Consider the following 15,121-nt stretch of genomic DNA (forward strand, 5'->3'; position numbering starts at 1 on the left):
TTCTCTTTCAAAGGCCACCGACAAATTACAATGAAATGAACATGACATGAACCGCTAGAGTTGGTTTTGCAACTATGCTACTCATTGAAACTGTGCTGTCTACAGCCAAATTTGATCTTTTCATTGATATTTACCAAATAATGACCAAATATTAGCATTACCAAAGTACAGTGGGCTACATTTTGCAGCTACAAATGTATATTTCTGGACATTCAAAATGGTGGGCAATGGAGAAGATCCCCCTTTTCATGAAGGAAAAATGTAATTTTCCCAGTCATAATGAATACTTAGATTTTGAAGGTGGTTGTCAATTTTCATGAAAAGGTCATATTTGTGAAAGGGCAGCATGAATTCTGGAAATGAACTGCTAAAAATATTACACAGTGCACCTTTAATGAATCATCAGCACAAAGACGAAGGCTTCTGCCCCAAAAAGAGCTCAAAAGGTGGTTTTCCAAATGTACAGTGATCACCATTGACAACATTGAAATGTGCAGCAGGCTTGTGAAAAATACAGTAGGCCTAGGCCTACATGTTTGGTCAGTTAACAAAAAAGAGAGAACAAAGCTAGCAAGCAAGCAATCCCTGTTTGGTGTGTGACAGTTAAAAAGTCAAATGAGTCTTCACCTGGGGTTCGATCATCCAGGTTTGTAGGCGTTGCAGATTACTTGCCCGTCCTTGATATACATAGGCAGAGTAGACAGGGATCCTGTTGTCAGTGTCATACAGAGTGGCATACACACACACACACACACACACACACACACACACACACACACACACACACACACACACACACACACACACACACACACACACACACACACACACACACACACACACACACACACACACACACACACACACACTTCAGTGTTGAAGATAGCGATAAAGCTCTCTCTCTCTTTCTCTTTCTCTGTCACGCGCACACAGAGGCCCACAGAATCTTACCTGTAGTTGTTTTTATAAGTCTGGCAGATCTGTCGATAGCTGTTACCTTGAAGTATAGTCGGTCTATGATTATTGCTAACAAAAAACCGAAGACATCTATCAAAATTACTGACTTCCCCCTCCACCAATGAAAGGAGACCCAGCAGCACCAGTGGACCAATCAGCTTCATGATGAGGAGAATGACGACAGCAATATTGATGATGGTGATGATCAGCTGTGTTCTCTCAGCTCAGCAGAGAAGAGTGAGGAGAGCAGAGGGCCAACTTATATACACACCAGACACACACACACACACACACACACACACACACACACACACACACACACACACACACACACACACACACACACACACACACACACACACACACACACACACACACGCACCTGTACACCTTCTCATGGCTTGTAGAGTAATTTGCATATCTACAAAATGTTGAAACTCATCAACTCTCTGAGTAGTAACGAGTCTGAAAAGTAAGGTGTTATAGATATGCCATCTGTTAGCATCATGCTTTCCCTTTACAATTATAATTGATCAAACTTTTTAATTTTACCAAATTTATTTTTTTATTTTATTTTGTTTTTATCTTGCTCTAGTGTTATTTATGTGTTATACCGCTCAACCTTTTACATGAATTACAGACATATAATTTGCTGCTATGCCTTTTACCTTATATTGCTGATTAATAAACATATGCTGAGAGGGTTTGGGGCACCACACTCCCTATCACACAGTGTTCACTGCACACAACAAAATTACATTCATGCCTCAGATGTGCAATCTGTGCCACAAGGGAGGCAGTGTGGTACTAAGGTAGCCTGACGGGCCAGACCATTTAAATTACTGCCAGGCTTGCGGAATGGTACCATGCTCATGGTACCTCAGTCATGGAGGAGGATGGCGGAGAGCACTGGTTAGTTACTCTCCCCACCAACCTAGCAGGTCAGGAGTCAAACAGGCAACCCTACAAGCCGGACACCCGAACGCAAACTCAGTCCCGGGGGCCAAACCTGGTGGAGCAATTTTATTGGGCGCTGCCCTAACCTAACCTCTTACCGATTAACTTCCCGCTGAGGAACATGTCAGCTGGCTCAGTGTGGACTACTTTCTAGCAGCTGCCAGGCCTACATGCACAAAGACACACACACACACACCTGATAACCAAATGGCCATGACATAATATGTGAAACAAAACAGAACGTTAAGATCATGCTATACGCACCAGTACGGACAAGGCAGACAGAGGGGTGGGGGGGTGGTTAATGTTTCAGCCACACGGCACACAGTGCTGCATTTGCTGGGCAGGGCACATACACACTTTGTCATTCCAGTTTCAGTTTGGCTTTAAAATTCTAGCCAGAAGGCATTGAAATGGCAAAGTGCGCATACGCGCTGCCCAGCAAAAGCAGCACTGCGCCATCAAAAGTGCGGCCATCGTCAAAGTTTAAACGTAGCGCAGAAAGAAAAAAATAAGTGAAAGGCGACAGTTGTGTCGGACAACAATGGCCACACACATGGACTCACTCATCAACATTGATTCTCTAATTAATGATTTTTCTAATTGTATTTTCTTATCTGTGAGTGAGTAGAGCACTTCCAACGTCATCATTGTCCTCTGGGAAGGTTCGTAAATGAGGGAATCACTATGGACTAATTCTGAACACATCATCAATTAAAACATACGGTCGCAGCTGATGCATGACAACCTCTGCCTTCATTTTCTATTGATAAAATGAACAAAATATAACCTGTGAGTAATTTTTGGATGCACTGTAAGGCTGATAAGGTGCCAAGGTGGGTCTACGGCGTACTCCCAAATAAATATTCATGGAGCAATGTGGAGCCCATTCATCTGGAGAGTCAGCAGTTCATGTATTACAGCAAAATACACAAATACACAAATATGTTGAAAATGAAACAGATGAAGAACATTTTATTTTGGAGATTTACATTTTTACATTTACATTTTTTGTAACATCTCTCCATACAAGAGCATACAGGCCCAAGCACGCACACAAACTCACGCACGCACGCACACGCACACATACACACACACACTCCCGTGGTCTAGGGCGGTGACGCAGCTCTCGTCATCGAGGAGCACAGGCTTTCTCACACACACACACACACACACACACACACACACACACACACACACACACACACACACACACACACACACACACACACACACACACACACACATAAGCACACACACACATTGACTCCAAAACATTTGGTGTCCCAGGTGTGTGGGTGTGTGACATCATCAGAAGATGACGCGGCTGCTTGAAGAGGATGACGAAGCCATCAGGCTGCGACACGAGTGTGTACTCAGCGGCTCCTGAAGTGGCTGATGATGATGTCATCAGGCTGCGACGCGGCTCCTGAATAGTGTTATGTCATCAGGGCGCGACTCAGCTCTTGAATAGTGTTATGTCATCAGGGCGCGACTCAGCTCTTGAATAGAGTGAAGTCATCAGGGTGTGACGCGGCTTCAGAAGAGGCTGATGGCATCATCAGGCTGCGACGTGGCTCCTAAATAACGCGATGTCATCCAGGAGTGTGTTTGTGTGTGTGATGAGGTTGACGCGGCTCCTGAATATTGTGATGTCATCAGGGTGCGACGCGGCTCCTGAAGAGTGTGATGTCATCAGGGCGCGACTCAGCTCTTGAATAATGTGATGTCATCAGGGTGCGACGCGGCTCCTGAATAATGTGATGTCATCCAGCAGTGTGAGCGGAATGTGGCGTACAGCCTCATGAAGATCCTCATGCAGCAGAGGGAACACACACACACTCAACGCAGGCCTAGTACAGGAGAAACTACACACACACACACACACACACACACACACACACACACACACACACACACACACACACACACACACACACACACACACACACACACACACACACACACACACACACACACACACACACACACACACACACACACGTTAGGAGCAGCAGGAACATACACACACTCAAGCGCGAGCTAGAGCTGTTACACAGAAAGATTGAATTATCAAAATTGCATATAAGGCCTATGTCCACAATGTAGACTTCTGTGACCTATTAGATCATGAAATACCACTTCTCAATAAGCAAACTATGACGCTCCAACAATGACAGCTGTTGAAATATTGACCATATACTGTACACAAAGATTGATTAATGCATATGACGCAGACATTTAACAGTGTTGCATTTGGCAAAGGTCATTCTAGATGGACCCAGAAGATATGTGAAACTGTCCTCTAATTACAAAATTGAAAATATTTAATCATTTTTTGCATTAAAATGCTCAATGAATACTGCATATTTCTTAACAGCATACATACTGTAGCTACCAATGCATTATATTCTATTCACAGCCTTTACATATTGCCACATAATGATGGCCAATTTCATTCTTTACTATGTTCCAACAGTGTGATTCCATCAAAGGAGTAAACAGGTGACAAAATCGTCTTCTTGCAGGAAGGATATACCACAAATTAAGCATAACAAAAGGGAAAACATGATGAACACACCCTCCAATTGAGCTGCTGAAATCCTGTCACGCACAGAAAAATAACTATTTTTTTGTGTCATCAGTCAAAGTAATTAACTTTCAAGTCTCCTGCTTTGTCTTGTCTTGAGTTTTTTGTGGGGATTTGTTTTAAGGGTGAAATTTTAAATTAGCACATATTATTTTCCCCAAAACAATAATTCTGCTTGGTTTGAACAACTGACATGTTGTCGTGCACACACACACACACACACACACACACACACACACACACACACACACACACACACACACACACACACACACACACACACACACACACACACACACACACACACACACACACACACACACACACACCTTCTTACCTCTCTGTAAGACTCTTCTGTAGGTTTCTGCATGCGGTGAGTGTGTCTCCAGTAAACAGGTGCATCATGAAGAGTCGTTTACAGTGTTGCATCATGGACTTGATGTGCACAGCGCTGCCGAACGAACCCTTACGAGACACCACACACACGCGCTCCAGACACACACACGCCGCCAGTGCTTCCCACAGAGGCTCATTCAGCTCCAAAAAGGCCTGCTCCACCCTGGGAACATTAAACACACACACACAGAGTTATTAAACCATACACACACAATTATTATGATATTCCAACTGTATATCTGTGTGTGTGGGTTTGATATTTTTTACATTGTTCAGCATTTTCAGCGATTCTTAAAGGGACACTGTGCGGGAAATGGTCAAAAAAAGGTACTGCAACTATGCTGCTTTTTTAAATTGGGCTGCCTATTGCCAAATTTGATCTATACATGAAAGTTTACTACGTATTAAACAAATATGTTCTAGTATGGCCCAAGTACAGTCATTTTTGCAGCTAAAAATGGCTATTTTTGGAAATTCAAAATGGCGGACCATGGAGAAGATCCCCCTTTTCATGTATGAGAAGTGCAATTTTCCCAGTCATAATGAATACTTATTTGATTGTGGTGGTCACTATTCATGAAAAAGGTAGCATAAGTGAATGGGCAGCATGAATTCCGGAAATAAACAACTAAAAATCTCACACAGTGTCCCTTTAAGCTACTGTATGTGTACAGCAAGAGTGACCTACGCTACCTGAGCGACGGAAGTCTTTATTTCTCTATGGAGGGTCGAATTCGAATTCGCCAGGAACGAAGCGGCCTAAACGACCAGAGCGAATTTCCGCGCTTTAAGTCAAGCTAATATTATGGTAATGAGCTATGACCCAGCTTGGCGGAAAGCAATTAGAATGTTCATATCTGTAGAAATTCTATTTGAAATGGAAATGAATAAGTGAACTGCCAATTGGAGCCAATTTTGGTCCCCTAGGGCAGGGTTTCCCAACGTTTTTTGTCTTACGTACCCCCTAAGCATCTTAGTTATGCCATGAGTACCCCCTAATTTATGTTCTATATCACTTTCTCGGTCCTAATATGACTTCTCCATTCGTTTGTTACAATAATAAACATTTTCCAAGTACCCCCTGCAATGTGTTCGCGTACCCCTAGTGGTACACGTACCCCTGGTTGGGGAACATTGCCCTAGGGCATATTCTTCCTCTGCACTTTATCCCATTTGGACTAGTGAATCACATTGAAGTACACACACTAGTCCGTAGCAGTGGGCTGCCTGCTGAGCGGAACCCGGGGAGCAGTGTGGGGGTTAGTTGCCTTGCTCAAGGGCACTTCAGCCGTGGTTTGGTGGGGCATTTAACCGGGAACCCTTGGGTTGCCAACCCAGTACTCTAACCACTGAGCCACGGCTGGCTGAAATGTGTGTGTGTGTGTGTGTGTGTGTGTGTGTGTGTGTGTGTGTGTGTGCGCATGTGTGTGTGTGTGTGTGTGTGTGTGCGTCAGGGCTAGACATTGGCACCTGCTAACCGGTGAAATGAAATTTGGTAACAATTTCAGTGTCACAAGCCAATTTGGCTCATATTCTATTTTGACCGCTTATAAATTTACAATTCACCGTGTATCAATTGTTCAAAAGCTGAGCTACTCTGTTTCTATTTGTTTAATTTGTTTCCATGTAGAAAGCTATGCGCTCATCTTCTTGCTTTACATCATCTTCTGAAGACAGATGTACAGTATTATGATAAAGAAAAAAATAATATCAAATTTGTCGCTAGTAGAAAAACTGAATGGCTAGTGACTCAGGTGTGGGTGTGTGTATGTGTGTTTGAGTGCGTGTGCGTGTGCGTGTGTACTCACCTTAGGTCTCTGAGGCGTTTGCAGTGCGGCAGGGCCTGTATGAGAGCTTGTCTGTGTGTGGGTGTGTGGGTGTGGTTGTGTGTGAGGGTGGCCAATGAGAGTGAGGTCAGCTGATGGCATCGCTGGGTCAGCTCCACCAAAGGCGGCCCGAGGCCTCCTCTCGTAAGCCCAGCCCACCCGGCCAGAGTGAGCGCACTCAGTGAGGGACGACACGCCAGCGTTGCTATGGCTACCTGAAGACCACATTCACAACAATATTAATAACAATATTATTATTAGTAACAACAACAATAATCGGACATTTAGTATAATAACATTTGGGATAAAAAAATTGAATTAATAAATAATAATAATAATAATAACAATAATTATTATTTCCAGTAGAGGACATTAAGAAAGTGAAAAAAGATGTCAACCAAGATTTAGAATATTTATACATCTTTATTACAATCATTGTTGTTGTTATTAATAATAACATTATAAATATATTCTAATTATAATACAAATGATTGTTATTGTTATTATTATTGTTTTTTATTGTTAATAATAATAATAATAATAATAATAATAATAATAAGGAAATATTATATAAAATATTAATAGATAAAAAGTTAATAAATAATGACAACAAATACAAACAAAAAATAAAAACAAACACAAATACAAATAATAATCATTTAAAACACTAAAAAATACCAATAACAATAATTACTATAATAATATTTGTATTAACAACCTCTCCAACGTGTCCCGCCCATGTGCAGGCCGGTGCTTGCGCCCTATTGGCCGCCTCAAAGCGGGGCGTGGCCGAGCAAAACTCTGCACCAATCAGCTCCAGCTGGTTCAGCCGGGTGCAGCCAACCAGCATCATCCTCAGGCTGCTGATCACTCCCCCTGAGGATGACTCCTCCCCCTCCTCACCAGCGGCAGCCCTGCATACCACATTCAGAAAACGGAAAAATAAGTCAAATATACACACTAGCATTTACAACATAATATACATTATTATTACTACTAGAGGTATTATCGAATGATGATGATGATTATTATTATTAATAATAACAAAAATAAAAATAGTGATATAAGTTATAATAATAACTATAATATTAAAATGATAATAAATAAATAACAACAACATTACTAGCATTTGTATTACCGACCTCTCCCATGCCTTGTCCTCGGAGGGTGGCCGGTAGGTTACCATGCCAACTCGTGGGGCCTTGCGGAGCCCCTGTAGCAGGAGGGGTGCAGCGTGAGGAGGGGGGGTGGGGGGTGCGGGACGAGACGCCGTGTGGGAGTTCGAGGGGGTGTGGAGGTCTACCTGTACAGGAGAGAGGGGGAGACAGAGAGAGAGAGAGAGAGACTTCATTAATCCCAAGATGTGTGTGTGTGTGTGTGTGTGTGTGTGTGTGTGTGTGTGTGTGTGTGTGTGTGTGTGTGTGTGTGTGTGTGTGTGTGTGTGTGTGTGTGTGTGTGGAGGGGTAACACGACGGGTTGTGTGTGCTGGGAGGGGTGGGTAGGTTGATCTGTTCAGAGATGCCAAATCAATTTCAATGAAAAACTGACAATAGAAGACAAGAAAGCTAACACACATGTGCAGTGTTTTAAACGTCCTTGTCTTTCTTAAATGATTAGGCCACTCTTTTTTGATTTTCACATATTTGCAGTATTTCCAAGCATTATTCATGAATGTGCATATCATTTTCGTCCATGTGTTTGCATTGCCTAGTTTAACAGTATAGCCAAAGTAGGCGTAGCAATGCAAGTCTATGGGAACAAGCAAAACATCATCAAATGTACTTATAAGCTACTTTAAAATTACTGTAAAATTCACCAGAATGCAAAACAGCTATTTAATCCTGTCCTGTGATCACTTGTGGCTTGATGCTAATGTTCCCATTTACTTCCAGTGATTATGCTAAGTTATGCTAATAATTCTGATCCAATAAATCAAAGAAAATGATATGCACAGTTATGAATAGTGCTTGGAAATACTGCAAATGTGTGAAAATCAAAAAAGGGTGGACCGTTCCTTTAAGTTTTCAACGTTGGTGGCCAGGCAGGGGTTCCCCTACGACGCACCAAAGGCAGTCAAGTGCAAGAACTCGACACAAAAGTGAAAACTGACTGTAAAGTGTCGTGTCGTGTCGTGTCGTGTCGTATCGTATCGTATCGTATCGTATCGTATCGTATCGTATCATGTCGTTTAGTATGGTATGGTATTGTATCGCACCTCAGCCAGCACACACATAGTCAGCACCAGAAACTGCACTGAAAAATAACAATAAAGTGCTATTGTATCGTATGTGGTGTACGGTACGGTATGGTATGGTACTGTAAAGTGTTGTATGGTATGGTGTCGTATGGTATATGGCATCGTATCGTATCATATCGTATCGTGTTGTACCATATCATACCTCGAATAGCACACACACGAGGAGGGCCAGAGACCACATGGTATGGTATTGTACCTGGTGGTATGGTATGGTATAGTATGGTATTGTTATCGTATCGTATGGTACGGAACATTGTATAGTGTCGTTACCTCGGCTAGGGGTGGTACGGTTCACAAAAGTCACGATTCGGTCCATATCACGGTTTCAAGGTCACGGTTTTCGGTTTTGTACGGTTCTGGTTTTTTTATTTTTTATAAATAAAACTCATTATGCACTGGAAATGTATAATATAAAAATTAGAATGAAAATGTAAGCTTATCATGGGCATGTTGAATTTGACTTCATTTAACCTGTAACAAGGTGAAGTTACTGAAAGAGGAAAGATATCAATGATTTTAACATGCTTCCATTTATTTCACAAAAAGGGAGAACTAAGTCCTAACTTTTAAGTTGACAAATATTCAAATATTACATACTATAACACATTTGACTTGTAAAAATAAAACAGCTACATTCCTGTAGGCAATGGGACCATTAGGTCAGTGCAGTATGACTATTTTGGTTAATGACACACTGAGAACGAATTGCACTTTTATTTTGATACCGCTTTCTGCGAGGTTTGCGCTTAACGCTTACGGCTGTGATACATGTACGTATTTTCCACACGCTGTCAACCTGCTCGCTTGCCTCGCATGGTAACGTAGCATCGTTTCCCGGTCAAATTAGCTTAGCTTAGCTTAGCAAATGCTGTGGTCAAACAACCGTCTCTCTTCAATCACAAACACTGTATGTACAAATAAAAATGATGAAACAGGAGCGAATATATTGGTCACCTTAACCCAAGTGTCATTTACTTTAAAACCATCTGTGAAAAACGATCGGCAGATTTGACACCACCGAAATCAAAACAGCCTCCATTTTTAATATCCCAGTAGTGCTGGTGACGCACGTGACGTCATGGCGTTGAAAGCTCTCCCATTGGTTAACGCTTCGCGGTGCCGCTACATTTTTCAGCCAAGCTCAACTTTATCGCCTCGCTCGCCCACCGTCCGCCATCCTCGCTTCCCTACGTCACCACCTCTCGCCTGGCTGCCGCGTCCCACCGGAAAATAATGGAACCCCACGCTTCTACCGTGTTGGTAGCGCCCATGTAAATCAGGCGTAAGGATGAATCAGTTGCTTCCTATCATGAAACTGCCGGCCGTGAGAAGCATAGAAGTAAAATCAGAAGTCAAATTCAATTTTAAGTGAACAAGTGATAGGGTCAAGTTATGTTAAAATGTGACAGTTAAGGTAACAAATAATTTAAAAAGATAGTTTTTTTAGAAGTGTATGCACAAGAATGTTTAAAAAAACTCCTGTGAAGCTGAGCCTGTTAAAACAGTCAAATTTTATTTTGGTTAGGCCTATAGTGTTAAACATCAATGTTAACTAGGCAACAGCACAAAGTCCCCTTCATTCGATCAGAGTTTAACTGGTTACATATAATTAGGCCTACAGTTGATTCGGTTAAGGACAGCGAATCTGATGGATATGTTCAATTATCTCGCATTTTGCCGTCCGGAATCCCCATTCAATGCCACGTGGATATAGCCTAGGCTACTGTAACGTAAGTCATAGTCTACTTTGTTCTGCTAATCTGTCATTTTTTGTAAATTCATGTTCATTTAAAAAATTAAATTAAATTGGTCAGAATAAAGGACCTAGTAGACCTATATTTCTATTTATGAGTAAGCAGTAAGGGCCAGAATACAATGTGTATAAGCTCCTGGTACACTGTGTGAACAAACCCTGAACAGTGTGAAAACAGATGTGGAATAAGGGTCCCTATTCCCAATTTAAATTGGTCAGAATAAAGGCTGGGGGCAGTCACTTGCGCTAACGTGGAGAGAGAGGGGGGAGAGGGTGACGCTGCTGACCGACCTGCACTTGCGCAGGCTACTGTAGCCTAGTCAGCTGGTGCATGCTGTTACATTATGCATTTCAGTTGGCTGATAGAAATCAGTCTTTCAACACCCAATATCCTATGTAGTCTTTGTGTTGTATGCTTGTATAAGTAGTAGGATTTTAATTGCACCGGTGGTCTTTTTTTTTTTTTTTTAAACCGTGGGCACCGTGCGGTTGCGCACTATCCCGTTCTGTGACATGCAAACCGTACGGTTTCGGTTTGCGACGTAAACCGTACCATGCCTAACCTCGGCTAGCACACACACAGCGAGGGCCAGAGATATCGTATGGTGTATCGATGTGTGTGTATGTGTGTGCGTACCTCGGCTAACACACACACGGCGAGGGCCAGAGACCGTAGCTGCGAGAGACGGGCCAACAGCCCCAGGGGGTGTGTCTGTGTCTGTGTTTCCTTAGCGACTGTGGTGGCGTTGCCCTGGTGATGGTAGTGCATCCCTGATAGGTTAAGGTGCTCCAGCAGGGGGCAGGACTCCACCACGGAGGCCAGCCAATCAGCACGCAGCTGGGAGCCGCAGCAGCCAGTCAAGTTCAAGCTGCGCAGGGGTCGGAGGTCGTAGTCTGGGAGACAGGGGGTGGGGCCTCCGCGAGCCAAGCTGAGGTCAACAGCACGAAAAAAGTGATTTAACACTCCAACATTGCTCCAGGGACCAATACCCTGCAAATAATAACTAAGTCCCTTTGGATAAAAGCGTCAGCTAAATGTAATGTAATGCAACTCACTTGATGTCAATCAACCTGACACCTCAGCGCATCAATTCAGATTTTTTTGGTAACACTTGATCTGTTCCTGCATAACACATTCATAACAGCATGTTAAAAAGTCTGCATGACACGTTCATGACTGTTTCATGACCCATTCATACCATTCATGTCACTCCAAGTGCACTTTGTCGAACTGTGCCTAGACAAAAATTTCTCCCTAAACCGAACTGGTCAGTGAACAATGCGTGTCCAGCAACTTATAAACATAGCCTTTCTATGGCATGCCACATGCCACTGTATCACTCAATCACCCCTACTGGATTTACTTCAGTGCCAGTTTTTGCTTGACCATTAGGGCTGTAACGATATTGTATCAAACCGAGAAATCGTGATACAAGGAGGCAGTATCGTGATGCGCCCTTTCAAAGCTTTATTACCCATTAGTCCAGAAAACAACCTTATGATTTGATGTGATAGTGTTTCCAAACTTCAGTGGAGACACATTTCAGAAATCGTGGGGTGTATCGAACCATAGGTCAAAAATCGTGATACGAACCGAATTGTGAGTTGAGTGTATTGTTACAGCCCTATTGACCATATTCTGTGCCTGGCAGTGGAGTAAATCATACACCCAGATTGGTTGCAATCAGGACATGTTCAGAAGAAAAATAGCAAGGGTGCTTTGCAATTGTTGATATTCTATTTTGACAAGCTGCTGTCCTTTTGTCTTGCAAACATTGTTTCAACATGTTTATGAAAGGTTTGGTATGACTGTCTTACGCAACAGTAATGAATCCTTCATGCAAAGTGTATAACAGTTTCTATGAATGTGTTATGCAGCGACACATCAAGTAAAGTGTAACCGATTTTTTTTTTTTATGGTGTGGTGTTGACAAAGGAGTAGAATTCAATTTTCTGTGGGTGTTAAAAAAAAAACACCCAAAATGCAGAAAATTCTCTGGTACTGAAGGGTTGTAATGATCTGAAAATGGCATTCTATAAATTCATTAATCTAATCAAGTTTTTCAAGATAATATTTTAAAAACATAGAAACAAATTATAGAATGAAATTACAGAAATAAAATGCGACACTTACTTCAGATAGGCGGGGCATCCTTGTGATAAGACCCGCCCTAATGCTGCATCGTCCAACCAGGTGCCAGGGAGCTGCAGCGCAGTGCTGTTAGTCCCGCCTCCACGACCCCTGCGCATGCGCACACGCACACGCACACGCACACGCTCACACACACACACACACACACACACACACACACACACACACGCGCACACACGCGCACACACACAGACACAAATACTGTTTCAACTCAATATTCTCTGAAATAGTTAGGACAAATTGAATATCCGCACACTGCTCCAGCAACACGGGAGCAGTGTGCGTTCATTTTTATCTTCATAGTGTTCAACTCGATGTTGTGAAATGTGATATTTTTTTAACTGCAATATTGACATTACGATATAAATTCGATATATTGCACAGCCCTAAGTCAACATCACTCACCGGACAAATTGATTGGTCTAGACCGCTCACCTGGTGTCCAATGGTGCGGCTCGATGTCGGGCCAGGCCCTCCCCCAGGCTCTCCAATAGGTCGCTGAGGGCCGGGGGGCGGGGAGGGAAGGCCCCGGGGGCGGAGATAAGCAGGCGCTCCAGCCGCGCGATTCGGCGAATGCTGAGGGGAAGACAATACATGGTTTTTTTGTTTTTTTTTTACAAACATTCGTGTTGTGAGGAGGGGCAAGATGCTAAGCTGCCAACCACGTGAGCTCATTTTTGAACCGACAGACGTGTCCAACAATCAGAAGTTGAACAGTGCATAGCCAGGGTCGCGCAGCTGGGGATTGTTTACAAACGGTAAACCCATGTATAGGAACGCGAAAAGGGTTTGTGAAAGTGATTGAAGTACCTATTAATCATCAACACTATCATAATCAACATTATTACATAGCTATAATGTGATGTAATCCATATAATAAAATACTATGATATGATTACCTAATACCTTAATAATACCTAACACCTTAATAATAATAATAATAATAATGATAATATAACAATAACAATAATAATAATAATTATCACCCGGTGAGCACTGTCCTACAAAGACAAAGTGCAGTAACTACATGTTTTGTCAGACTTACAGTTTAGACTGAAAATGGTCTTCATTACTCCTCCTTTATCTTGTGACAAAGCCTTATGGTCCAGATGTGTCCCATTTTAGAGATATTGCTGTGTCAAATCTGCAGTAGCTACACAATATCCAACCTAATACTTTGAAGGCTTTTTTTACCGTAGTTGCTGCACTTTGCCTTTGTAGGGCAGAGCAGATGGTACGTCTTCTGATAGGCTGAGCAGGTGTCCCTATTCCCCGAGAGCAGCAGCCCTATGATGTCATGCGGGCGTGCGGGCGTCTAAGTGGCTTCTTTTCAAACTTTCTGGCAAAGGGCCGTTACTAATTCTAAACTGCAGGTTGCTATGACCAAGACCCCGTCGTTAATTCTATCGCATTTGGTTGTCAAATCAAAAACCCAGTCGTCAATTCTATCGCATTTGGTTGTCAAGTCACCCCAACGTTCAGCGTGCGTCCTTACATGCCTCCGATAGAGGCGCGTCTCACTAGACTAGGAAGTGGTGCCCACAGCAACGTACCAAGCGCAGTGGTAAATCTACTTTCTCACAAAGCCTTAAATCAACATTAATTCTTAAATTCTGGTAACCGGGTGATAAGCGGAATAACGGCCTTCGATGTGACCCGATATCAAGAGAAAATGGACTTGGCGAAGCGAACAGAAGCTCCGCCTTGTCCATTATTTCCCTTGATATCGGGACACCTCGTCTGCCTGTATTCCATACATAATCATAATTACTCCAGTTGATAAAATATGATCCCTCCTACCTCAGGGGAGCCAATAGGAGGGCCAGGAGAGTTCGATTGGCAGGTCCAGGACCCAATCGGGCGCTGAAGCAGCTGAGATCCTGGTAGTGCGGGACACTGCTCTGACCAACCGCTAACTCCACCCCCTCACACGACACACCCACCTGGACACACACACACACACACACACACACACACACACACACACACACACACACACACACACACACACACACACACACACCACGTGCATACACACTAGTTCCGTCACTGGCCCACGCTGGTGTCAAAGGAAGGGGTGATGTGATTGACAGCGGCCCCAACCAGTAGCACACAGAAGCCTCTGAGAAATAGGTTCACAAGGCGATAGATGGGAGCACGGTATCGAATGGAGTCATTCACACACACACACACACACACACACACACACACACGCACACACACGCACACACAC

General features: G+C 43.1%; 1 protein-coding gene across 1 annotated transcript in view; it reads right to left on the minus strand.

The window, feature by feature from the left end:
* Positions 1-2,860: 2,860 nt before the first annotated feature.
* fbxl18 (F-box and leucine-rich repeat protein 18) overlaps positions 2,861-15,121 on the minus strand; it is a 21,102-nt gene continuing 8,841 nt past the window's right edge. Inside the window, exons 6-14 of the mRNA XM_063207401.1 lie at positions 14,689-14,831; positions 13,324-13,464; positions 12,871-12,978; positions 11,374-11,665; positions 7,869-8,029; positions 7,445-7,640; positions 6,709-6,941; positions 4,842-5,063; positions 2,861-3,782 (exon numbers count right to left, since the gene is read on the minus strand). Coding sequence (XP_063063471.1) covers positions 3,647-3,782; positions 4,842-5,063; positions 6,709-6,941; positions 7,445-7,640; positions 7,869-8,029; positions 11,374-11,665; positions 12,871-12,978; positions 13,324-13,464; positions 14,689-14,831 — 1,632 coding nt within the window. The 3' untranslated portion in view covers positions 2,861-3,646. The remainder of the gene's footprint in view (positions 3,783-4,841; positions 5,064-6,708; positions 6,942-7,444; positions 7,641-7,868; positions 8,030-11,373; positions 11,666-12,870; positions 12,979-13,323; positions 13,465-14,688; positions 14,832-15,121) is intronic.

The sequence above is a fragment of the Engraulis encrasicolus genome, chromosome 1 (assembly GCF_034702125.1).
Source record: "Engraulis encrasicolus isolate BLACKSEA-1 chromosome 1, IST_EnEncr_1.0, whole genome shotgun sequence".
NCBI classification, from domain to species: domain Eukaryota; kingdom Metazoa; phylum Chordata; class Actinopteri; order Clupeiformes; family Engraulidae; genus Engraulis; species Engraulis encrasicolus.